Raw genomic sequence first — 26,344 nt, forward strand, 5'->3', positions numbered from 1 at the left:
CATACATTCCAAAACAGTGTGTGATGTTTATTCACTCTTCCTTGCACCTGAATATTTTATGTCCTTTTAATCAAATCCTACCCACCTCTGTTGCAAAAGTAAAATCAATCACTTGGGGTGGTACAGCTTCAGAAACCAGGGTGCGATCCTGACTTTGGGTGCTGTCTGTAAGGAGTTTACACACTGTGTGGATTCTCCAGAGGTTTTGTTTCCCCACCCACCCACCCATATCCCAAAAGAACGCTGGCAAGATGCTTGACTTCTACGCTTGTGTCAGTGCTGGAGGAGAGACATGGGGAGATGATAGGAACAATCTGAGCCGACACACGCGCAATGGGTATAATGGCCCCCGGCTAAATTGTGAGACGATATACTGCAATGAAGGCGACTTTGACTATCTGGCCAAATCCACTGGCGTCAGTGTTTTACCTGTCTCTACAATCCCATCCACTAAAAGAAGATTGCAGACGATGGCAGTGCTGGTGTGTATCAGCTGGTGTTTGACGAGGCTATTGTCCCAGACGGGAGTCTGCCAGTCATGAACTAATTCACCCGAGGACAAGTCAATCCCCACGGGGATGGTGGTTTGCTCCTCAGCATCCAGAGCTTTCGACACGACCTCGTAGGGGTCAAGGCCCGCGTTCTCAACCAGCGTCTTTGGGATAGTCAGGATGGCGTCGGCGAAAGCCTGGAACCCCAGCAGGGCCGCGCCCTTCATCTCGGTATCCCTGTGGTGGACCAGCTGGTTTCTGATGCGCAGCTCCACCGCCCCGGCCCCGGGCATGGCGCTGCTGTCGTCGATGCTGTTCTTAACCGCCCGCATGCCATGCAAGACGGCCTCCTTGATCTGGGCGAGAGTATGCTCATTGGAGTCCTTGATGAGCAGGGTGACACACCGGGGGTCGTCACGCTGCTCGAAGAAGGTGTAGGTGCTCGCTTCCTGGGTCTCCTGGTACACCAGCCCTGCGTGCCCCAGGCACTCTGCGCTCAGATCCTGCATGGAGCTCACCACCCGACCCCCGCAGCCGAGGGGCAGCATCTCCACGTCGCGCTTTTTGACACTCAACAGCGCCATTATCCCCTCGCTAGCAAATGCCCCAAGAGCCATTGTATCCATCCCCTTCTGGTTGACCACAATGAAGCTTTTATCGGAGGTGCCGCACACATCGCACTTCAGCGCTATGATCTTCTGCACATTCTCCCGGATTACCCTCCGCTCCGCCTCCGCCGACTCCTGCTTCTCCCCCGCGTCCACGCAGAAGTGGCGGGAGCTGCCCTTGCCATTCGCGAGCTTCAAGGCCACGTTCAAGGCGAGGACAAATGCATCCTCCTTTCGCCACTTCCTGTCGGGATGGCGGGCCCTTTGTTCCAGGACAATCCCCTTAACCAGCCTGACATCCTGCTCCATCTCGTGCCCCATCGCCACCAGCTGCACCCGATTCAGGTCGACGGGCTCCCTCGATTGAGAGACTGAATTCACCGCGGTCGCCACCGGCTCGGCTAGAACCTCCGCCAGCTCCGCGCAGACCTTGGTGCCGATCGAGGTCCGAGCCACCTTCTGCATAATGGATTTGTCCACGTCCTCCCACAGCTCATCAAGGCAAAAGATCGCTTCCTTCTTGGCCGCTTTCAGCCCCTCCACGATGACCCTGGGGTGGACTCCCTGCGAGACATAGCGTTCGGCCTCCTTCAGCATCTCCCCGACCAATAGCACAGCGGACGTGGCGCCGTCTCCAGTTCTATCACTCATGGATAGTACTGTCTGGGCGATGAAGGTGGCGGCGGGGTGCTGCTGTCTCATGCTCCGCAGCAGAAGCCCTCCACTCTTGGTTATTTTGATGTCGCCCGCCTCCGACACTAACATTTTCACGGTGCCCTTGGGTCCCAGGCTGGTTCTGACCATATTCTGTAAAGCTCGGGCCGCCGCGACATTATCTGCGAGAGTTGCCTCCGCCTTCCCTCTGCGGAATGTAACCAAGTGGCGGCCAGAGGGCGGGGAGGTTTCTGAACTCCTTTTAATTTTAATTCTAGGCGAATTCTCTCCCTCCGTTTCGTCCTGATCCGTTTCAGTCTGGCTGGATGTGCAGGGATCATCCCCGTCCATACCTTGGGACGATATGATGAAAACAATTCGCAAAGTAATTACACTTGCTTCGCCAGGTCCCTTACTGCGAACCTGCCACAGCGCAGCTTCAACTCCGAAATATTGGGAAATCCTGACTCATTCACTTCCAAGGAGCCAACTTCCTGCTTGCAACACAGTGTAAATAAAAGGAAGAACTTCGTACTTGAGTCAGAAACATATTGCTGGAGACACTTAGAACATCAAAGTTCAAAGTAAATTTATTATCATATATGCCATATTCGTTTACTTGCAGGCATACGAAGTAAATCAAAGAAACACAAAAAAATCAATTTAAAAAATGCATCCAAAAGGACAATGTGCAAAAAAACGACAAACTTGTGCAAATACAAAAGGGAAAAATAAAAATAAATAAATAAGCAATAAATATGGAGAACATTATGTAAAAGCCCTGGAGTTAGTAATGTTTGAAATTTGGCAGACCAAGACCGCCCTTCTTAAGAGGTTTGTGTAGGTGAGCCTTTAATATCCTGTGTGATTTGTAGCCCCACACAAAGGGCAATAGGATAGAGTCAAGTTTCTTCAAAAAGGATGTATTTAAGTATATAGGCAGGTTTTGAAAAAGATATAGAAACCTGGGTGGGCTCACCATTTTAATCGCATTTCCCCGTTCAATCATGGACAAGGGAAGTATCCTCCAGGACTCGATATTTGTTTTGAGTTTTTCTAATGATTCTATAAAATTAAATTTGAAAAGATGATTTGGGTTCTTAATCAGTTAAGAATACAATACCTGCCCCAAGTAGTTGAAACAGTCCTTCTCTACTCTAAAAGGCAACTTTTTCAGGAAGTGTTCAGTAAATTGATCCTCTCAGGGCATGAATTCGCTCTTTCCCCAGTTTATGGTATAGCTAGAAATACTCCCCAAGGAATTTATATATTCTAGTAGGATAGGAATACAGACCGCCAGGTCGGCTAGACAGACAAGGTAGTCGTCCGCGTACAGAGTCACACGGGTCTCAATATTGCCCAACTTAATACCTTTAATGTGTGTGTGGCCCCTAATGCCAGTTGCCAGGGGCTCTTACATACTGGAAATGTGGAGGTGCTGAGACCCAAGAAAAACCCTTATGGCTGGCACCAGGGCACGAATGGATTCTCAATATTCCTGGATTTCAGTGCTTTAAAAGGGATAGAGAAGGCGGAAAAAGGAGAGGAGGGGTGGCATTACTGGTCAGGGATACTATTACAGCTACAGAAAGGGTGGGTAATGTAGCAGGATCCTCTTTTGAGTCAATATGGGTGGAAGTCAGGAACAGGAAGGGAGCAGTTACTCTACTGGGGGTATTCTATAGGCCCCCTGGTAGCTTCAGAGATACAGAGGAGCAGATTGGGAGGCAGATTTTGGAAAGGTGCAAAAATAACAGGGTTGTTATCATGGGTGACTTTAACTTTCCTAATATTGATTGGCACCTGATTAGTTCCAAGGGTTTAGATGGGGCAGACTTTGTTAAGTGTGTCCAGGATGGATTCCTGTCACAGTATGTGGACAGGCCAACCAGGGGGAATGCCATACTAGATCTAGTACTAGGTAATGAACCGGGTCAGGTCACAGATCTCTCAGTGGGTGAGCATCTGGGGGACAGTGACCACCGCTCCCTGGCCTTTATAATTATCATGGAAAAGGATAGAATCAAAGAGGACAGGAAAATTTTTAATTGGGGAAAGGCAAATTGTGAGGCTATAAGGCTAGAGCTTGCGGGTGTGAATTGGGATGATGTTTTTGCAGGGAAATGTACTATGGACATGTGGTTGATGTTTAGAGATCTCTTGCAGGATGTTAGGGATAAATTTGTCCCCGTGAGGAAGATAAAGAATGGTAGGGTGAAGGAACCATGGGTGACAAGTGAGGTGGAAAATCTAGTCAGGTGGAAGAAGGCAGCATACATGAGGTTTAGGAAGCAAGGATCAGATGGGTCTATTGAGGAATATAGGGAAGCAAGAAAGGAGCTTAAGAAGGGGCTGAGAAGAGCAAGAAGGGGGCATGAGAAGGCCTTGGCAAGTAGGGTAAAGGAAAACCCCAAGGCATTCTTCAATTATGTGAAGATAAAAAGGATGACAGGAGTGAAGGTAGGACCGATTAGAGATAAAGGTGGGAAGATGTGCCTGGAGGCTGTGGAAGTGAGCGAGGTCCTCAATGAATACTTCTCTTCGGTATTCACCAATGAGAGGGAACTTGATGATGGTGAGGACAATATGAGTGAGGTTGATGTTCTGGAGCATGCTGATATTAAGGGAGAGGAGGTTTTGCAGTTGTTAAAATACATTAGGGCAGATAAGTCCCCGGGGCCTGACGGAATATTCCCCAGGCTGCTCCATGAGGTGAGAGAAGAGATTGCTGAGCTTCTGGCTAGGATCTTTATGTCCTCGTTGTCCATGGGAATGGTACCGGAGGATTGGAGGGAGGCGAATGTTGTTCCCTTGTTCAAAAAAGGTAGTAGGGGTAGTCCGGGTAATTATAGACCAGTGAGCCTTACGTCTGTGGTGGGAAAACTGTTGGAAAAGATTCTTAGAGATAGGATCTATAGGCATTTAGAGAATCATGGTCTGATCAGGGACAGTCAGCATGGCTTTGTGAAGGGCAGATCGTGTCTAACAAGCCTGATAGAGTTCTTTGAGGAGGTGACCAGGCATATAGATGAGGGTAGTGCAGTGGATGTGATCTATATGGATTTTAGTAAGGTATTTGACAAGGTTCCACACGGTAGGCTTATTCAGAAAGTTAGAAGGCATGGGATCCAGGGAAGTTTGGCCAGGTGGATTCAGAATTGGCTTGCCTGCAGAAGGCAGAGGGTGGTGGTGGAGGGAGTACATTCAGATTGGAGGATTGTGACTAGTGGTGTCCCACAAAGATCTGTTCTGGGACCTCTACTTCTCGTGATTTTTATTAACAATCTGGATGTGGGGGTAGAAGGGTGGGTTGGCAAGTTTGCAGATGACACAAAGGTTGGTGGTGTTGTAGATAGTGTAGAGGATTGTCAAAGATTGCAGAGAGACATTGATAGGATGCAGAAGTGGGCTGAGAAGTGGCAGATGGAGTTCAACCCGGAGAAGTGTGAGGTGGTACACTTTGGAAGGACAAACTCCAAGGCAGAGTACAAAGTAAATGGCAGGATACTTGGTAGTGTGGAGGAGCAGAGGGATCTCAGGGTACATGTCCACAGATCCCTGAAAGTTGCCTCACAGGTGGATAGGGTAGTTAAGAAAGCTTGTGGGGTGTTAGCTTTCATAAGTCGAGGGATAGAGTTTAAGAGTCGCGATGTAATGATGCAGCTCTATAAAACTCTGGTTAGGCCACACTTGGAGTATTGTGTCCAGTTCTGGTCACCTCACTATAGGAAGGATGTGGAAGCATTGGAAAGGGTAGAGGAGATTTACCAGAATGCTGCCTGGTTTAGAGAGTATGCATTATGATCAGAGATTAAAGGAGCTAGGGCTTTACTCTTTGGAGAGAAGGAGGATGAGAGGAGACATGCTAGAGGTGTACAAGATAATAAGAGAAATAGATAGAGTGGATAGCCAGCGCCTCTTCCTCAGGGCACCACTGCTCAATACAAGAGGACATGGCTTTAAGGTAAGGGGTGGAAAGTTCAAGGGGGATATTAGAGGAAGATTTTTTACTCAGAGAGTGGTTGGTGCGTGGAATGCACTGCCTGAGTCAGTGGTGGAGGCAGATACACTAGTGAAGTTTAAGAGACTACTAGACAGGTATATGGAGGAATCTAAGGTGGGGGCTTATATGGGAGGCAGGGTTTGAGGGTCGGCACGACATTGTGGGCCAAAGGGCCTGTACTGTGCTGTACTATTCTATGTTCTATGTTTATGTTCCACAGCTGGAAGCCTCTGTTGTTAAATATTCTTCACTTCCTGCCCTCCTGCTTTCCACTTTCCAACAGACAAGCTAATCCAGCAAAACTATACCTTAAAGAATTCTTTACGAATATTAAACCAGATAAAAGTGGCTCACCAAACTCCCAGTGTTTCCATACACACTCCCATTTGTCAAAATCATTCATTCAAGCCTGGACAATTAGACGGGGTGTTTGCAGTCTGGAGAGAGAGGGGTACCAAAACTTTCTTAGATCTGTACATCGACGGCCGGTTTGCATCATTCACACAATTAAGCACTAAGTTTAACCTTCCAAATTCACATTTTTTTCGCTATCTCCAAGTCAGACACTACATGAAGGAAAAGTGCCCACACTTTGAGCCTGCTTCCACCACCCATCCCTTTCTTGAAAACCTCTTGCTCCCTCCAGACTCCAAACAGTTAATATCAAAATTTGTGAATTGCTTTGCACCTTTGGTTTCTACAGATTTTATTAGGGAAGTCTGGGCCCGGGACTTGAACTCAGAGATATCAGCGGAACTTTGGGAGGAGGCAATGTCCCCGGTTCACTGTTGTTCTATTAATTCACGCTACAGATTAATCCAGTACAAGGTGATGCATAGATTGCATTATTCAAAAACAAAACTGAATCGCATCTTCCCATCTGTCTCTCCTGAATGCGATAAGTGCCGCTCTGCTGACGGCTCACTAGCACATCTTTTCTGATTTTGCCCGATATTATACAACTTTTGGACTGCAATTTTTGAGTGGCTCTCAAAGTCTATTCTATAGACATTCAGCCCAATCACAACCTCGCCATCTTTGGATGCTCTGCAGAGACTCTTGCTTTGCCGCACAACATGCAGATTGCTCTGCATCTAGGAATGGTGGTGGCTAAGAAACTTATTCTTCTGACCTGGCAGTCTACTACACCACCCACCTTCGCACACTGGCTCAAGGAGATGTTGTCTATTATACAAGTGGAAAGACTGCGTCTGCACAAACCCAATACACAGAATACATTTGAGAGAATATGGGGACCCTTACTGGCTCGGTGTCATATTACCTCACATACATAGTGACCTTGACCTGTCTAGTCTCATGACTGGTGCCTAACCAGATTTCTTTATTCATTTTACTTTACATTGCTTCCGTGATGTCACTATTGTGTTAACTCTTTACCTGGAAGTTTATTTATTTAATCTTGTAAATTGTCTGGCAGCCTTTTTTTTGTTCTTGATTTGTTTTGTCTGAGCTCCACCTGGAGCTGTATTTCCTTTGTATTGTTTTGAATGTCTTCAATTGAGATTAAGTATTAAAAAAAATGGAGAACATGAGATGAAGTGTCCTTGTAAGTGAGTCCATAGGCTGTGGGAATAGTTCGGTGATGGGGTGAGTGAAGTTATCCCTTCTGGTTCAAGAACATAATGGTTGAGGGGTAATAATGTTCCTGAACCTGGTGGTGTGGGTCCTGAGGCTCCTATACCTTCTTTCTGATGGTGGCAATGAGGAGAGAGCGTGGCCTGGCTGAGTGTCAGGTTCTTGGTGACGGAAGCCATTTTCTTGTGACAGCACTCTGTGTAGAGGTGCTCAATGGTGAAGAGGACTTTACCCATGATGGACTGGGCTGTATCATTTTTGTAGGATTTTCCATTCAAGGGTGTTGACAGTGTTTGTGGAGTGACTTCATACTTCATATGCCCCATAGCCTTTGAAGCCAAAAGAGATGATAGATGATGGTCAAGTGGTGGTGTAACAATTTCATGGTCAATGTTAAGAAGATCAAGGAAATGATTGTGGACTTTAGTAAGGAGAAATCAGGCAAACACACGCCAATCCTAATTGAAGAGTCTGCGGTGCAGAGGGTGAATGGCTTCAGGTTCCTGGGTTTCAACATCATGGAAGACCCATCCTGGGCCCAGCACATAGATGCAACCATGAAAGAAGAGATCTAGGGTCACTACTTTCCTGTGAATTTAAGTAGGTGTGACAAATTAGCAAAGGCTCTGACACTCTTCTACAAATATACAGTGAAAAGCATTCTGACTGGTTGCATCACATCTGTGTACAGAAACTCCAGTGCACAAGAAAGTGGTGGACTTGGCCATTTCAGGTCCCATGTCCTTTGGAGATACAATAGACTGCAGATGCTGGAATCTGGAGCAAAAAAAAAAGCTGCTGAAAAAATTCAGGTAGTCCAGCAGCATCTGTGCAGGCAAAGGAATGATTAACATTTGGGTTGAAACCCTGCATCAGGTCCGAATATTCCATGATTGCTTTAATGTGTAGGAACCTGTCTGTTTGTTTTTTGAATGAATTCAATGATTGAAGTTCCAACCATTCTCTTTCCCTGTTCTGAATGAAGGGTCTCAGAGATGAAACTTTAATTGATTTTGACTATCTATGCCTCTAATAATTTTATAAACTTCTGTCAGTCTCTGACATTTTAGTTACTTTCCTACCCTTCACCACCATCTTGTCCTTCCTCCTTTCTACATTTACCATCAGTACAACCCACCTCCCAACTAATTAGTTCAAAGCCGTATCTATCACTAGTTATAAGATTCAGTGGGGCACTGGTCCCAGTCCAACTGATGCCAAGCACATCCCAATGGACAATCCCTCTTTCCCAGTATGAGTGTTAAATTTCCAATCAATTAAAGCCCATTTTACTTTCGCCAGTCTTAGAGCAAGGCATTCAACTCTCTCATCTTAATCATCCCTTTATTGGCAGTAGCATAGAATATAAGAGCTGGGAGATTAGACTTTTATACAGTGTTTCCCAGGACACATGTCATCACATTATAGGAAAGAAGCTTTGGAGAGGGTGGAGAGAAGAGTTACCAAGATATTTTCAGATTTGTAGATTTTAACTGTAAGGAACTATGATACTGCATCATAGTGTTACAGAGTCAAAGAATTATACAATACAGAACTAGGCCATACAGCCTTACTATCTTTTGACTAAGTAGTCCATCTGAGCTGGTCTCATTCGCCTGTGTTGGCCTATATCCTTCTAATTCTCATATCCCATCCAGGTAGCCCATGGCTTCCTCTTCTGCCATGATGAGGCCATTCTCATGGTGGAGGAACAACACCTCATATCCCATCAAGATAGCTTCCAACTTGATGGCTTGAACATCAATTCCTCCTTCCAGTAATTTTCTCCTCCCCTTTCTCTTCTTCTATTCCCTACTCTGGCCTCTCATCTTTTCCTCACCTGCCTATCACCTCCTCTGGTGCCTCTCTTTTTTCCCTTTCTCCCATGGTCCACTCCCCTCTCCCATCAGATTCTTTCTTCTCCAGCTCTTTACCTTTTCCACCCATGTGGATTCACTTATCACCATCTAGCTTGACTCTCCCTGCCCCCCCCCCATCATTTTATTCTGGCATCTTCCCCCTTTCCTTCCAGTCCTGATGAAGGGTCTCCGCCTGAAGTGTCCACTGTTTAGTCATTTCCATAAAAGCTGTCTGACCTGCTGAATTCATGCAGCATTTGTGTGTATGTCTCTCTAAATCTTTCTTCTCCATGTACTTGTCCAAATGTATTTTAAACATGGTACTTGTAACCATCTCTTACCACTTCCTTTGACATCTCATTCCATGCACTCACCACCCACTTTGTGAAAATGCTGCTCCTCAGGTCCCTTTTAAATTCTTCAATTTTTCCCCTCTCATCTTAAATTTGTCATCCCCTACCCTGGGAGAAAGAGGGTGTCCACCCTCCTTATCTACGCACTTCATGATTTTTCTATACCACCCACAGATATGCCTACCCTAACGAATGTTTCCAGCATAGTTTAAAAAAATATTCTTTATGTTTCATTATTCTAGATGGTTACCCCTCAGTCTCCAACACTCCAGGGACAAAGGTCGCAGCTATTGAGCCTCTCAGTATAACTCAAGCCTCCAATCCTAACAACATTCTCGTGAATCCTTTTTCCATCCTTTTCCAGGTTAATGACAGGCAGAGATTATTTTCTTTGGAACAGAGGACCCCGAAGGGAAGTTAGATGTGATGTATACTATTATGGGAGGACCTGTTATAGTACAATGGAAGGATGCATTTCCCTCAGCAGAAGGGACAACAATTAAGGGTGTAAAATATATATAAAAAATACCCGGATGAAGGTCCTGCTGAGAGGTCTCGTCCCAAAACGTCGACTGTACTCTTGTCTTTCCCATAGATGCTGCCTGGCTTGAAGAATTCCTCCAGCATTTTGTGTGTGCTGCTTAAAAACACATCTGGAGGCCGACCAGCGGTCTGAAGGTCATCACGTTCATAAACTGGCTGATGGTTACGTGAAGAACTGAGATCAGTCATGCTACAGACCCAGTACTGGAAGATGGAATTAAGCTGCAGAACTATTTATTGACATGGACTTGCAGACTGAATGACCTGCTCCTCCTCTAAGTTAAAAAAAAACACCATCTTTTTATGATTGACACATTTTATGTTTAACCATACTCTGGAGCTGGAACGCAGTGGGCGCATCAGAGATTGCGCGAGGATGTGCTCTACAGCATCACCCTGTGGTTGGAGCTGGCAACTGCTCACAGGCACAAATCTCAATTGTAAAAGGACTGACACATTCATGGGAAAAACAGAATCACAGTGCAGGATTCAGTTAAAACAGAGAATTTCCAAAAGTTAATTATATTTTCTGTCCCTCTTTTTATGCCAACTGGCCAGGCCCAATAACTCTCCCCTCCTGGTTTATAAATACTAGACAAGACCTACATTGCTCCAATACCGTTCACCCCTACACATAAACCCAAAGTCCTTTATATTCCGTGAGATACCTCTGAAGTGTGCACACCATTGTATCCTGGGCAACATGGCAGCCATCTGTGCACAGTAAGCTCCCACAAACAGCTATATAGCAATAATCAGATAATCTTCTTTCATTGAAGTTGGCTGAGGGATGAATTTTGGTCACAGGCAAAGTTTTACTTAGGAAAAGTGAAAGAACAGTTTAGATTATCTTCTGAAAGGCAGCATTCCATCTCCAGTCTCTGGACATCAGACTTGGGGATAAAGGTGTCACTAACTGAGACAGACCCAGCAGTCAAAGATTGATACAAGAAAAGACAAAATAGTTGGGAACTGGAACAAAGAACAAACTGCTAGAAAGATGGTGGATCAAGCAGCATCTGTGAAGGCAAGGAAATAGTCAATGTTTAGGGTCAAGGTCCTGCATCAGAACTGATTGTAGAGGGAAGATAGACAGTACAAAGAGGTGAGAGGGAGGGGTGAAATGGGTTGTAGGTGATAGGTGGAGCCTCACCTGGCTCCATCTCCCCATCATCCCTCCCTTATTTGGTTTCACTTATCTCCTACCAGCCTGTATCTAACTTCCCCCTCTTCCTTTTTACCCCACGTAGCAATCACCTCCTTCCTCATCTGCTTCCATCTGTCCCACAATTAAATTGTGATGTACACCACTGCTTCACTGGGACAATGTGAGATTTGAGCATGGCTGTCATTCCAAGTGTAAAGGGTACAGGATATTTTATGCTGCAATATCTTAATTTTGTTGAAACTGTACAGTGTGCTGACCACAATGCCCGCAGATGGTCTATATTCCTTCATTCCTTGCCTGTTCAAATGTCTAAGCACCTCATAAACATTGCTATCATTTCTGCTTCCACCACTTACCCTTACTCTGCGTTCTAGGCACCCAATTTCTGTGTAAAAAATCTTTGCCACAAGAATCTCCTTAAACTTTCCCCCTTTCACCACAAAGCTATAGACATAGAGCAGTATGGCACAGGAACAGGCCCTTGACCCCACACTGTTGGTGCTGAGCACAATTCCAAATTAAGCTAGATCTCTTCTGTCTACACATGTCCTACTTGAATCTGAATGTATGGAAGTGTAGAAATGTATCCAAATAAGCAAGAGAATTGAACTGATACAAAAACAAATCTGTTTATTCATGAACAATTCAGTCAGAATTTATTTCTCTTGTTTTGTCACATTTTCTGTAGACCTAGTAAAACCCTGAAATAAGATCTCTTTTAAAATTATGATTAAATTGTAAAGTTATCCGTATTTTTTTTTTTGACTGCGAGACCTTGCAGCCAAAACCCCTCAAGTGATGATAATGAAACTCAGGAGAGAAAATGGGTTAGATCCATTCAAACGTTTTGGCTCTTGAAGATAAGGGGCACAGGTTGATGAGTGAACAAATTCCAAGAGGCTAGAGGCATTATCTTTAACAACAACAGATGAGTTTAGATCCTGCTCAACCATTACCATCCACTAACCTCACCATCATTCATCTTCTTCACTAACTTCCACTGCTCTTGGCCTCTTCGCCATTAACAAAATGTAATTCTCAGACCTTTGGCAACCATGCTACTCGATACATAAAACTTGGGAATTCCTTTTGGACTCTCTTCCCTCCTTTAAGACTGCGCTTTTGGAATGCGAGTCCCAATACCTCCAGGTGATTCATTGACAAGTGAACCTTCAAAGCCTATTTTGCAAGACACTTTCCTAATCTGAGGACCCTGAATAAGAATACCCTACCCTTACTGTCTAAGTGCTGATGGCTGGCTGATGCTTGTTTTGCTCTCCCATTACTTTTAAGCCTGATGTGACCTGTAAGGCAACGGCTGACCACAAACAACAAAATAAGCAGCAGGGCACATTTTCTTTACAATTTGCAAATGGCTAAATCTTGGATAAAAGCGGGACCTGATCTGGAAATCGGTCTCTAAAAATGATTCAAGCCGAATGATGGGAATCTAAAACAGAAACAGAAAATGCTGGAAGCCTTGAGAAAAGTCCAGCAGCATCAACAGAGACGACCAGGTCCCTAAGAAGGATCGTTGATGTGAATTGTTATATTCTGTTTCTCTCTCCATGGATGCTGTCTGACCCACTGAGCTCTTCCAGGGCTTTTATTTGTTTCAAGATAAAACCCAGTTCCAGTGAATTGGGCTTGAGCCTGCTGTGTGTGTGGAGTTTCCCCTGGGTGCTCGGGTTTCATCCTGCACACTAGTGATGAGACAAGAGATTCAGCGATCTGCTGCTCTTGAGCAACACACACACAATGCTGGAGGAACTCAGCAGGTCAGGCATTATCTGCGGAGGGACGCTCTGGGCTGAGACCTTTCTTAAAGATTGGCATGTGCTAACGATATGCAAGTTGTTAGGGTTAAACACCAAGTGTAAATCGCTTCTACTGTAGATGGCTCAGAGGAGACTCCGGGGAGCTGACATACAGACGAGAGCCCAAGTAGCAGGGAAATAATAGGGAGTCAGATTGATGGGAGTGCTCAGAGAGCCAGCACAGACTTGATGGTCTGAAATGCCACCTAGTGTGTGTGAGAATATGAAGATATTCAATACTTATAGGTTCTTAGAGCACCAGTTTCACTCCTGTAAACTTACCCTGTCAACTCTAGCCTGCCAACTCTTGAATGGCTGCATCAGGGACAATTTGAACACAAGTTGTCGAAATATTGGCTCGGACTTGGCTGATCAGGCAAGTCATTGGCTCTATGCCCAGTTTGATTTTTTTTATTTCACCAGTGAACTGCCCAGTCCTTTCGGTCTCATCCTCCCTGTACCCGGCCCCCACCTCATCAACCCAACCACTGTCTCTGGGGAAGAAATTTGTCCTCAGTCCTCAGCATTAGAAATGTGCACAATAATTAGTTCAGCAGAAGTAGATGGAGCTGAATGAGTAGGACTGAGGGCCTCCACCTGACCAGATGCTATTAACCAAAGACAAATTCCCCATTAAATGCAACTAAATTAGTACAACACTCATTATAGAAGTTGCATATTGTTGAAGCCCTCAGTGAGAGTTGACCAATCGGTTGGCCGATCCACAGTTTCCACGAGGCAGCAGTCTGGCACCCGCATGTTGTCTGCTGTGGCTTAGCTGCTGAATGTCTTTATTTGGACTGAGAGTCACTTGCTTCTTCTGTGCTGTCATCCCTTTCGTAAGCGACGGGCTCTAGCTCCTGGGCAATTTGTTGTGCTAGCTGTGAAGTGCCGGCTGCCACCACCCTGCGGGACATGAGGTCCAAGGGCCCACCTGTAACAGGAGAACCATAGCTGAAGGAGAGTTTGTAAAAGCAGACTCAAACTTCCTGTTGTCCCGCAATTTACCAATCCTTGTTTACCTGTCTGTAGCTCAAGTCACCCCACTGCAAAGTCAAACTCAAGTTTATGCCCTATGCACAACACGGGTGAAACAGAAAACTTATTTGCAAAGGCATGACAGGAACATAGTATTAGAGACACAATAATGAAAAGAAATAGATAATTTATGTATGATTTATCCAGGAGTAGGGTTGTGCAGGTTGGTTCAAGAACCGAACGGTTGAAGGGAAGTAGCTGCTCCTGAACCTGCTGGTATTGAACTTCTGGCTCACATGCCTCCTGGCCATTGGTAGCTGCAAGAAGATGGCATGGCCTGGATGGTGGGAGATTTTGCCTTCCTGAGGCAACGCCTCATACAGGTACGACTCACAGTGGGGAGAGAGACGTGCCCATGATGCACTGGGCTGAGTCCACTACCTTCTGCAGGTTCTTGCATTCCTGCACATTAGAATTGCCAGATCAGACCATGATGCAGTCAGATAGGATATTTTTCAACAGTATATCTGTAGAAGTTTGTTAGAAGATTGGGTGACATGCCATCATATGGATGTGGATGTTTCAGGGAGGGTGTAGACAAAAATTCACCAGGATGCTCCTGGATTAGAGAAGGCTTGGCAAACGTGGGTTGTTTTCTCTGAAGTGGCAGAGACCTGCTAGAACTTTATAAAGTTATGAGAGGCATATTTAAGAGGGAGTTAGATATGGCCCTTGTGGCTACGGGGGTCAGGGGGTATGGAGGGAAGGCTGGGGCGGGGTTCTGAGTTGGATGATCAGCCATGATCATAATAAATGGCGGTGCAGGCTCGAAGGGCCGAATGGCCTACTCCTGCACCTATTTTCTATGTTTCTATGATAGTATAGATAGAGTCTCTTTCCCAGCGTTGAAGTATCAAATACTAAAGCACGTAGCTTTCAGATGAGGGAGAAAGTTTAACGGAGGTGTATAAAGAAAGTGCTAGTTGCCTGCCTGGAACGTGCAGTCAGGGGTAGTGATGGAGTAGTTAAGATAGTGATCTTTCAGAGGCATTTAGACTAACACATGAATATGCAAGGAATGGAAGGATATGGATCATGTGCTGGCAGAGAGGTTTAGTTTGACTGCACAGACTCTGAGGGCCAAAGGGCCCATTCCTGTGCTGGACTGTTCTGTTTTATGTACTGTGTAAAATGAGCGTAATGACAGACAGCGTACCCCACTTCCCAAGATTAGATCACTAAAACCAATAAATTGAATCCCACATGCGCGGTAGGAGGCACATCTAGCTGCCAGACAATTCATGCTCATTATCTGGCACAGAGGACACACATTTCCATGGTGTGATGAAGCGAGCTTTGGCAGGGTAACACTGGAATACACAGATTAACCCAGCAAAAGTCAGCTCTATTCAACTCAAAGTCCCCCCCCCGCCACCCCCATCCCAACAAACCACAACTATAACATCAAAAACAGAAAAGCTGGAGAAAGGAGAGAGTCAGACGTGTACAGCATGGGAGCTGGCCCTTCAGCCTGACTCATCCACGTCCATTTAAGCTAGTCCCAATTGCCTGCATTTGGCCCATATAGTGTACCCCTAGAATAACTTAAAACGTTTCAAATCAATGGACAAGTTTTGTTTGATCATCATTAGAGTGATGAATATCTGGAACTGCACAAGGAGTGGGGATATTGGGGAGCTCAGTGATTGACTCTGACTGATGTTGAGTAGATAGACTGTCACTTCAGAGTTGTCAGCACAGATCTCATTAACTAACTCAGTCCTGCTGTTAACATGGTGGGCAAACAATACACCTTTCCACTGCTTGTGGGGAAGAAATATCAGAAACCAGGAATCAAGAAAACTAGTAGTTTTTTTTTATTAATACAGCCAGTAAGTCTAGTGATACTCATTATGAAACTAATGTAACACAGGAGGTGTCTTGGCTCATTATGTCTCCACTGGCTCCCTTCAGTCCCGTTCCAGCAATCTTTCCCTGGAGCCCTGCAAAATGTTCAAAATGCCTGTCCAATTCTCTGAAATCTGATAACCCTTTCCTGTAAAGACAAAGAATTTGAGGCCATAACTACTTCCTTTGTGGTGAAAACTCTCAACACAGCATTGTGCTTTGCAAATAGGATTTGGAGACTCTGTGATGGAAGCTTTCATGACAAACAAATGGTTAGAAAATAGAACAGGCTCTTTGGCCCATGATGGTTGTGCTGCACAATGCCAAATTAAACTAAACTCCTTTGCCCTCGTTCTAAAGGCCTGAGCTTCTAGTCATCTTGCACCTCCTTATACAAATTCATCTATCTCTGATTAGATGCCTTCTGATGTGTCAACCTGTCAACTGTGTCCAGTTTCTCCATCATCTCTGGCAACCTGTTCCAGGCACCCACCCCTTTGTGTTGAACAAAAATAAAACTTGCTCTGTACATCTCCTTTAAACATACCCCCTCTCATTTTAAATTCATACTATTTAGTCTACTCTAGGAGAAAGACACCTTTTCCCACTCTATTACTTGTTAAAATGCTATTTGCTCTTCTCAATTCCTCCATCTCCAAGGCACTTGTTCTCAGAAGAGGGTTTCCATACTAGAACATCTGAAATATCCTCCTTTCCCCCCCCCAAAGAACAATACTCCCCTTTCACCACCATCTATGCTGATCTTGTCCGCATCTTCTCCATTTTCTGCACATCTGCTCTCACCCTATCCTTCCACTATCTTAATAGGGATAGGGCTCCCCTTGTCCTTACCGAGCTCCTAATGTCCCTCCATATCCAGCAACAGCAATCTCTGTAACTTCCGCCATCTCCATTGAGATCCTACCACTAAGCACGTCCTTCCTTCACTCTTCCACTCACTCTGCCTTCTGTAGGAATTGCTCTATATGTGACTCCTTTGCCCAGTCGTCCCTCCCTACTGATCTCACTTCTGGCACTTAGCCCTGCAAGTGGGACAAGTACTATACACCACTTCCTTCACCACCATTCAGGGTCCCAAACAGTCCATGCAGGTGAGGCAACACCTCATCTATTAATCTGTAAGGGTCATCTATTGTGTCCAGTGCTCTTGGTGCGGCCTCCTGGTGCAGTCAAGAAGTAGTAAGTAGGAAAGCACGTTGCTGACTCAGCTCAGCAGGAACTGATGAATGAGTGTCGAAGCACAGGGTGGTTGGTGTGGGGATGCTGGGAAGTAGAGTAGGTTCAGTTAGTAAGGAGGACACGGAAAAGAAACTGGAAGTGTACGTTGGGGGAGAGTGTGGGTTGGCGGGGGGTGGTTGGAATGAAGTTGAACCTAGACCTGTAAAATGGAAAAAGAAATATTGGCATGAGAAAATCTGCAGATGCTGGAAATCCAAGCAACACACACACAAAATGCTGGAGGAAAGCAGTAGGTCAGGCAGTATCTAGGGAAAGGAGTGAACAGTCTATGTTTCAGGTCAAGGCTCTGCATCAGGACTGGAAAAAAAGGAATCAGTATCAGAAGGTGGAGGGAGGGGAGGAAGAAGTACAAGGTGCAGTGATGGGTGAAACCAGGAGCAGGGGAGGGAATGAAGTAAAGAGCTGGGAAGTTGATAGGTGAAAGAGATACAGGGCTGGAGAAGGGGGATTCTGATAGGAGAGGGTAGAAGGCAGTGGAAGAAGAGGAAGGGGGAGGTGACGGACAAGGAGATAAAGTGAGAGAGGGAAATGGGAATGAGGAATGTTGAAGGAGGGTTGGGACAATTATCAGAAGTTCAAGAAGGCAATGTTCATGCCATCAGGCTGTAGGCTACTCAAAGGAAATACAAGATCTTGTTCCTCCAATATGAGTGCAATCTCAATGTAACAGAAATACAAGATATTGTTCCTCCAATGAGTGCCGCCTCAATGTAACAGAAGAGGAGGCTGTGGACTGACATGTCAGAATGGGAATAGGACTAGAATTGAAATGGGTGGCCACTGTGAGATCCTGCTTTTTCTGGTGGAAGGAGCAAAGGTGCTCGGTGAAGTGGTCTCCTAATCTATGTCAGCCTTACTGATATACAGGAGACAACACCGGGAGCAGCGGAAACATTAGATGACCCCACAAGAATCACAGGCGAAGTGTTTCCTCACCTGTTCCGCTTGCAAGGACAAATACTAGGAAGGAGGTCAGTAGGGAGTGACGACCGAAGAAGGGAGTCACGTAGGGAGTGATCCCTGTGGAAAGTGGGGGGGGGGGGGGGGGAGGAAAGATGTGCTTGGTGGTGGGATCCCGCAGGAGATGGCAGAAGTTACGGAGAATTATGTGCTGGATGCAGCGACCAGGGGTGTGGTAGGTGAGGACTAAAGGAACCCTATCTCTGGTGGGGTGGCTGGACGATGGGGTGATGGCAGATATGCCCAAAAGATAACAGTGGAGTGAGTTTTATTGCTGAAGAGGAAGGGCATGATTTTTTTTTGAAAAAAAAGGAAGACTTTAAGCTATTGTTTAAATTTGACCTGGAACAGCCCCCTTCTATCTATCCAATTAAGTTAACTAAAGAGTTGAAATCTGCTATAGGGCATACAGATTTTGCTCATACCTTGAGAGAAGGGAATGTGAAAATCGTTTGTAAGGATAAGAAACAGTCTGAGAAGGCATTACATTTGAAGGTTTTGCTTGGCAAAAAGACAGTATCAATGTTGCCTTATGAAAATAGAGGTATTGGGGTGTCAAAATGGGTGTTTTGTTGGAGATTTCAATGGAGGAAGTCAAGTAGTAAGAAATGGGGAGAAGATGGATAGTTAATCTGTATTGATTTATTTTGATGAGATGAAGTTCCCTGTTAAGGTTAGTTTAGGGTATGTACAAGTTTATATTCCACCTCCGCTTAGATGTTTTAAATGTCAGAGGTTTGGGTGGCAGCAGTATGTCATGGGAAAGTAAGGTGTAGTACAGTAAGTGGGGGGTGGGGAACTTAAGTATGAAGATTGGAGAAGGTGTAAAGTTAAACTGTCGTAATTGTGGAGGAGAACGTACTGCAGGATATAGAGGATGTGAAGTGCTTAAGAAGGCAGCTGCTGTTCTACAGATTAAAGTGTAATAAGGTGCATCTTATTCAGAGGCCTTGCAAAAAGTAAACAGAATGCTGATAAGGTTTTACCAGTCAGAGACCAGACTGTGAAGTCAGTGGATATATGTTGGCATCACTGTTCTCTTATTAAAGATACTTTACTTGTGCATAAAATGAAGTTTGTAATGTTTGTAACAGATGTGGTGACTTGTACTGCTCAGACATCTAGTTATACTGAGAAAATTAAAATTATTGTGAAAGCTGCAGGAAAGTATCTTGGTATAACTGGTGTGAAGTGGGAAGCTGTAAATGAAACTCTTGATAGGTGGGATATTTGTAAACCAGTCTACTTGTGAAGGTACATAATGGGATTTAGAGTATTACAGTGGAATGTGAGAAGCCCGATTTTCAATCAAGATTTTAAGAAGTTTATTTCTGATTTGTCAATTTCTCCCAATGTTGTATGTATTCAGGAAACCTAGTGTTACCACATTTAAGTTTTTCTTTGCAGGATTATGTTGTTATTTGGCATGATCGGTTATTTGGGAGACGGGGTGGTGTTGCCAGTTTAATCAGGAAAGGGGTAGGGTACAGAGTTGTGAATGTGAAGGAAACACAAGAACATAAGAAATAAGAGCAGGAGTCGGCCATCTGGCCTGTCGAGCCTGCTCTGCCATTCAATAAGATCATTGCTGATCTGGCCATGGACTCATCGCCACCTACCTGCCTTTTCCCCCTACTATGCAAAAATCTATCCAACCTTGTCTTAAATATATTTACTGAGGTAGCCTCCACTGCTTCATTGGGCAGAGAATTCCACAGATTCACCAACCTCTGGGAAAAGCAGTTCCTCCTCATCTCCATCCTAAATCTACTCTGCCGAATCTTGAGGATATGTCCCCTAGTTCTAGTCTCACCTACCAGTGGAAACAACTTTCCTGTCTCTATTTTATCTATCCCTTTCATAATTTTATATGTTTATGTAAGATCTCTTAATGAGATCTCCTTAAACGTATGAGGCACTTGTTGTAGAAATATTTGATTCAACAAATAGGGGTATTAAAGTGGTTAATTTTTACAATCCTTGTGGAAAACTTTCTATTGATATGTTATTCATTAAGGGTTGAGTGGTGTGGGGATCTTAATGCACATAGTTCCCTGTGAGGTTGTTCGCAAACTAAAGGTAATGATTTGACTGCAGAAGAATTTTTAGATATTTCTCAACATGTTCTTCTTAATGATAGGAGGGGTACGAGATTGAATGTTCATGATAGTTCTGAAATTGCTATAGATTTAACTTTAGTTTTGAACTTACTGGCTGGAGTGAATACGTGGAATGCTATGGGTGATGAAACATCGGGGAGTGATCATTTTCCTACATTTATAAGCTTGGGCTTGGAGTTATATAGGGGACAAATGGCCACATTTAGGAGGTGGAATTTTGGTAAAGCAAATTGGGAGATGTTTAAGGTTTCATGTGATGAATGTCTGTCTGGGCTGAATGTTGAGGATGATGTGGATTTATGCAATGAAAAGTTATGTCACGTTATTCATCAAACTGATCCCTATTAAAAAGGGCATTAATAGGAGAAAGGCTATACCATGGTGACCTGAGGAGTGTGCAGAGGCAATTAGGGAGAGAAATAAGGTGTTTAGGAAAGTTAAGTATCATTCTCCAAGTGACCTTATTAAGTATAAAAAGGTACAGGCCTTGGTGAGGAAAGTGGGAAGAAGTTTCCTGGAAATCATATTGTGATACTTTGAAAAGATATTAAAACTTTGAGATATTTGGGGAATGAAAAAGAAAATGGGGGGAAAGGGTGGGCTTTATAGGGATAAAAATATTCCAGTATTGATTGATCAGGGTAAAATGACTGTAACCAAAATAGGGAAGGGTGAGTTAGTGGCTAGGTCATTTGCTGCGATTCATAATAAAGATAATTTAACTGAAGAGGTTAAACAATGTAGGGACAAGGTTCCAAGTGAATACACTGATGTGTTGGAAGCCAGCTGCAGCAATGATAGGATTACTGATGTAGGGTTTTCTTTGTATGAATTTAAGGTGGCTATCATCAATGCAGGCCAGACGCCTCTGGGAATGGATGATATACAGTATGTTATTGTATGGTTGGATATATGACTGACAACTCTGTTGAGATAATATTAACATTTTAAAATCATATTTGGAGGTTAACACATCTTCATTTTTCAAGGAAAATGGCTGTCTAAAACCTTGACGGGTCCTTCTACTTACAGGGCTATATTGTTAACATGTCATTTTGTATAAACTTATGGAGTGTATGGCAATAGAGTGTTTCAATTATCTTTCAGAAAAGAGGTGTGATATAATGTTTTATCAGAGTGGATTTTGGAAGGATAGAATGCCATTGGATTAATTTTTATGTTTGGAAGATGATATTAGGAAAGTACAGGTAAATGAAGAAGTTGTAACAGCAATATTTTTTGATATTGAAAAGGTATAAGATACGGAAGGAAGCTCTTTTCTCAGGAGTGCTGCGTATGCAGGACCCATAGTATAAGGATTCCACCCATCCATCTAGAATCCCCATTGACATTCTACCATCAGGCAGGAGACTCCGATGCGTAAAAACAAGAACGGTCAGGATGAGAAACAGTTTCTTCCTCCAGACTATTAGGCTTCTGAACTCACTGCTGCATCACATTCAAAGTGTCACTGGTTAATCTGTCCCAATACAATATTTAACATGTATGCACTTTAGTTTGTTATTCTGTAGATTTTACTCTTACCTTTATAAGTTATTGTACTACCGTGCTTTACACCTAGTTTAAAGGAACATTGTCTCATTTCTATATAAAAAAAATGTTATATACATGTATGTAGTTAAATGACAATAAACTTCACTTGACTTGACTTGTGATTAAACTATGGAAATTAGAAGTGAGAGGGAGATTGTATACTTTTTTCCTGAGTTTGTTATTTGGACAGTCTGTGCAGCTAAGGTTGGGCAAAGTATATTCAGGTTTCTATGAGATAGAAAATGGGACTTTACAAGGCAGTCATTATAGTCCTTTAATACTTAATATTATGATTAATGATATTTTCTCTGAGATTGGTTCTGGAGTGAGTACATCACAATATGCGGATGACGAAGAGGCAGAATTTTAATTTTACTGTATGTAGGAATACAATTAGTGATTAATAAGTGAGCAAGCAGATGGGGATTTAAGCTTTCAGTAGCTAAAACTCAAGTTATGTGTTTTACAAAGAAGATTAATGGATCTGCAATTGATTTGAAATTATATGGTCAAGCTCTTGAAGAAGTGTCAGTGGTAAGATTTCCAGGAATATGGATGGATAATAAGCTGACATGGAAGCACTGTATGAGTAAAATAATTGATAAATTTAAGGGAACATTAGATATTCTCAGGTGTCTATGTGGGTATTCTTGGGGTGCTATACAAAAATCTTTGTTGACCATTTATATCAGTTTGATTAGATCTGTTCTTGATTATGACCGTGTGGCTTATGGGTCAGCTTCATTTTCAACTTTACAATGTTTGGATGTGATACAAGCTCAGGCTTTAAGATTGTGTTGTGGTGCAATAAGGTTGTACCCTGTTTTGGCTTCACTGGTTGAAATGGGACAATTACTCTTACAATTGCGGAAGTTAAAATTGATGTTAATATACTGGATTAACTTGAGGGGGCAAAGAAGTGAACATTCTGTTAAAGGCGTGTTGGAAGACTGTTTTATAGCTTTTGGTGGCTGGGTTCTTTCCATACTGAGAATATGGGTTTGTTGGATGATGTAATATAGCCTACTGTAGCTTTCTTGATAAACTTACCTTGTTTTTTCCTCTCTTCCCCCCCACCCCAATGTCTCTAGTTGATTTTAGGTTACACGATTTAATAAAGTCCAAGGATTCTGTTATCCCTGAGAGTCTGCTGGTTCACCAAGGAAAATTATGGTACCTTAGCCATTTTTACAGATGGATCAAAAGATAGTTTAACTAGGAATGTTGGTGTGGCCGTTTTTGTGCCTGAATTATGGCTAACGACAACGAAACAGCTTTCTAACCATTTAACAGTACACACAGCAGAATTGGCTGCCATCATTTCAGGTTTACGGTGGGTGAAGGATATTTATCCATGCAAAGTGGTAATTTGTTCAGATTCCTTTTCAGTTTTGATAAGTCTTAAAACAGGTTACACAGTAGGCCAGATTTACTGCTGGAAGCTCATCAAACATTATCTCATATACAAAGTACTGGTTTATATAGATATAATAGATCACTTCTTATAGATCACTGCACATAGAGGTGTTGAGGGGAATGAGTGGGTTGACTGTTTAGCTAAGAAAGCTGTTAAAATTTCAACAGTAGATATAGACTTTCCACTAAGCAAGTTAGAAGCTAAGGGTTGGTAGGGTTAAGAATTAGGGGGTTATGGCAAGGCTTGTGGAATAATGAGCACAGGGGACAGACCTTCATAGGATACATAAAACTGTTGGGTTTACGGGAGAAGGGAGTAAAACAAGAAGGGAAAGAATCATTTTGACACGACTTAGAATTGGGCATCCTCTGCTTAATTATTTCTTGTATCCTGTTGGAAAACGTCACTCTGATTTGTGTAGGTTTTGTCATCATTATGAAACAGTTGAACATACACTATTACAGTGTGAAGCATAAAAGGTTGAAAGAAATCAAATCAGGCTTCATTACAATCTTTGGGGGTTGATAGTTTTCATTAAATTATGGGATTAATGTAATTCACAGTATCATCTTTCGTTACTTACTATCTACGGGGTTTTTGGGGGTAATTTAACTTTCATTTCTCTACAACACACCCCAGACCAGCTGGTGGTGGTAATGCACCTTTAAGTTACACTGCCAACTGCATGATGAGGCCAAATTCAAGCTGAAGGAACAACACCTCACATTGTCTGGGTAGCCTCCAAGGTGAGAGCATGAACATCTACAGTACTTCTCTAACCTAGAAGTTACCCCCCTCCTGCCCCTTTCTTCATTCCTCAGTCTGGTTACTCTCTCACCCATTCTCTTCTCCTCACTTGCCTAACACTTACTAGTAGTAGTCCCTCTGGTTCCTCCTTCACTTTCTCCCTTGGTCCACTGTCCTCTCTTATTAGATTCCTCCTTCAGTCCTTTGCTTCTTCCACTTATCCCTCCCCAGATTCTTAGTTCATCCGCTGCCCACCCACCTTTCCCCTCACCTGGTCTCACCTATCACCTGCCAGCGATACTCCTTCCCCTCCCCCACCTTCTTATTCTGGCTTCTGCCCCCTTCCTTTCCAGTCCTGATGAAGGGTCTCGGCCTGAAACAGTGACTACTTACTTCCCCTCCATAGGCGCTGACTGAATTGCTGAGTCCCTCTAGCATTTTGTGTGCATAATGTTTTTCAGAACTATATAAGCTTTATAATTGAGTACATCATGCATGTCCTCTATTAGGCTGCTGTAGCCTCAGAAGGACATAGTCTGATAAGCAGGTTAAAATTAACACAGCAGTTTAGCTGTCAACAATTCCTACCTGTTGTGTCGATCAGGATGCCACCGGCCTCCCGGACAATGACAGCTGCAGCCGCCATGTCCCAGCAGTGGAGCCCAAACTGGTAGAACGCTTCCACGTCTCCTGATGCCACGTGGCACAGATCGAGAGCAGCACTTCCTATGATTCTGATCCTATGGGAATCAACAAAGCAAAATCACTCAACGCTTGAGGAGCTTGACACCAGCCAGTACAAAGCAGACTACTTCCCCAGTATCCCACCTACCATCCCAATCAGTCATTCCCTCCACTGGTTGGTATAAAGGGTAAGAAGGCTGGTAGTCCGTGACCAGTGGTGTGCCACAAGGATCAGTGCTAGCACCTCTGTTGTTTGTAACTGATACATATATCTGTGAATGACTTGGATGCAAATGTAGGTGGGCTGATTAGTTTGTGCTGATAGCACAAAGACGGGCAAAACGTAGAAAACCTACAGCACAATACAGGCCCTTCGGCCCATAAAGCTGAGCCGAACATGCTCTTACCTTAGAGATTACCTCGGGTTACCCATAGCCCTCAATTTTTCTGAGCTCCATATACCTGTCCAAGAGTCTCTTAAATGGACACTGAGAAAGGTTGTCAAAAGATACAGCAGCAATAGCTCAGTTACTGATATGAACAGAGAACTGGCAGATGAAGTTCAATGCAGACAAGTATGAGATGTTGTACCTCGACAGGTCAAATATAAGGAGGACCACTTACAGCATTGATGTACCAAGGGAACTTGGGTAAAATGCCATAGTTCCCTGTAAGTGTCCTGAGAAGTGCATAGGCTGGTAAAGAAAGCTCACAGCGTGCTTGGTTTCATTGGGCAGGGACCCTTTGTATGGACTGGAAAGTGTTCCCCTTCCTTCCCCCCCCCCCCCCAACATCACCCCTTTCTTTCTTTCTGGTACTGATGAAAGGTCTTGACCCAAAACATTGAGTGCCGGATCCCTCCATAAATGCTGCCTGACCCACTTAGGTCCCCCAGCTCCTTTGTACATTTCTCTTAAAGAACGAAATAGGTTTCTAAGTTAACATGTCACGGGTGCCACCACTCTACGTGATATACAGCATGCTAACAGGCCTTTCAGCTTATCAGTCTATGTGGAATATTAAGCACCTATTTTACACTAACCCATTTAATACTCCCCACATATTCCCATATCCCCCAGATTCTACACAATGGGGGGGTTATTTACAACGGCCATTTAATGTACCAATCCATTCTATGATCGTCCACATCAGGGACAAGTAACACATCTTGAAGAGCAGCTTGGAGTTCATTTGGCATTACCTAGCAGAGTTTAGTCCTCCTTACCCATGTGCCTGCACTGAAAGTAGCCTCTCCATGTTATTAAATAACATCCTCAGTGCCCTTGGTTCCCGGATCGAGCCAAGCTCAGTTAAAATCAGGGCTTTTGATATATCTGGAAAAGAAAACATCATTCAGCACATCAAGTCTAGTCCCCATTAACAGCAAAATTGCTTGCAATGACCTCCCAGGTCTCACATTACACTCATGGAATTGAACAACTATTAAGCCCCATCAGGAGGTTATTCAGCCCATCCGGTCCTCTCCAGCTCCTATGGTCAAAAAGTCAGCACATAAGAAGGCCCTTTCGCACATCTCATAGTCCCATCTACCTGCACCAGAACCACTGCCCTCCACATCCCTCCCATCTATCTGCCTATCTAAACTCTCTTAAATATTACGATG

At 43.9% G+C, this 26,344-nt stretch overlaps 1 protein-coding gene and 1 pseudogene across 1 annotated transcript in view; both read right to left on the bottom strand.

The window, feature by feature from the left end:
• Positions 1-228: 228 nt before the first annotated feature.
• On the bottom strand, positions 229-2,303 carry LOC140197996 (T-complex protein 1 subunit zeta pseudogene; annotated as a pseudogene).
• A 9,582-nt stretch (positions 2,304-11,885) lies between these two features.
• The window catches only part of impa2 (inositol monophosphatase 2), a 45,516-nt gene continuing 31,057 nt past the window's right edge, over positions 11,886-26,344 (bottom strand). Inside the window, exons 6-8 of the mRNA XM_072258773.1 lie at positions 25,946-26,054; positions 24,625-24,776; positions 11,886-14,026 (exon numbers count right to left, since the gene is read on the bottom strand). Coding sequence (XP_072114874.1) covers positions 13,884-14,026; positions 24,625-24,776; positions 25,946-26,054 — 404 coding nt within the window. The 3' untranslated portion in view covers positions 11,886-13,883. The remainder of the gene's footprint in view (positions 14,027-24,624; positions 24,777-25,945; positions 26,055-26,344) is intronic.

Source organism: Mobula birostris, chromosome 1 (genome assembly GCF_030028105.1).
Source record: "Mobula birostris isolate sMobBir1 chromosome 1, sMobBir1.hap1, whole genome shotgun sequence".
In the NCBI taxonomy this organism is placed as follows: Eukaryota; Metazoa; Chordata; class Chondrichthyes; order Myliobatiformes; family Myliobatidae; genus Mobula; species Mobula birostris.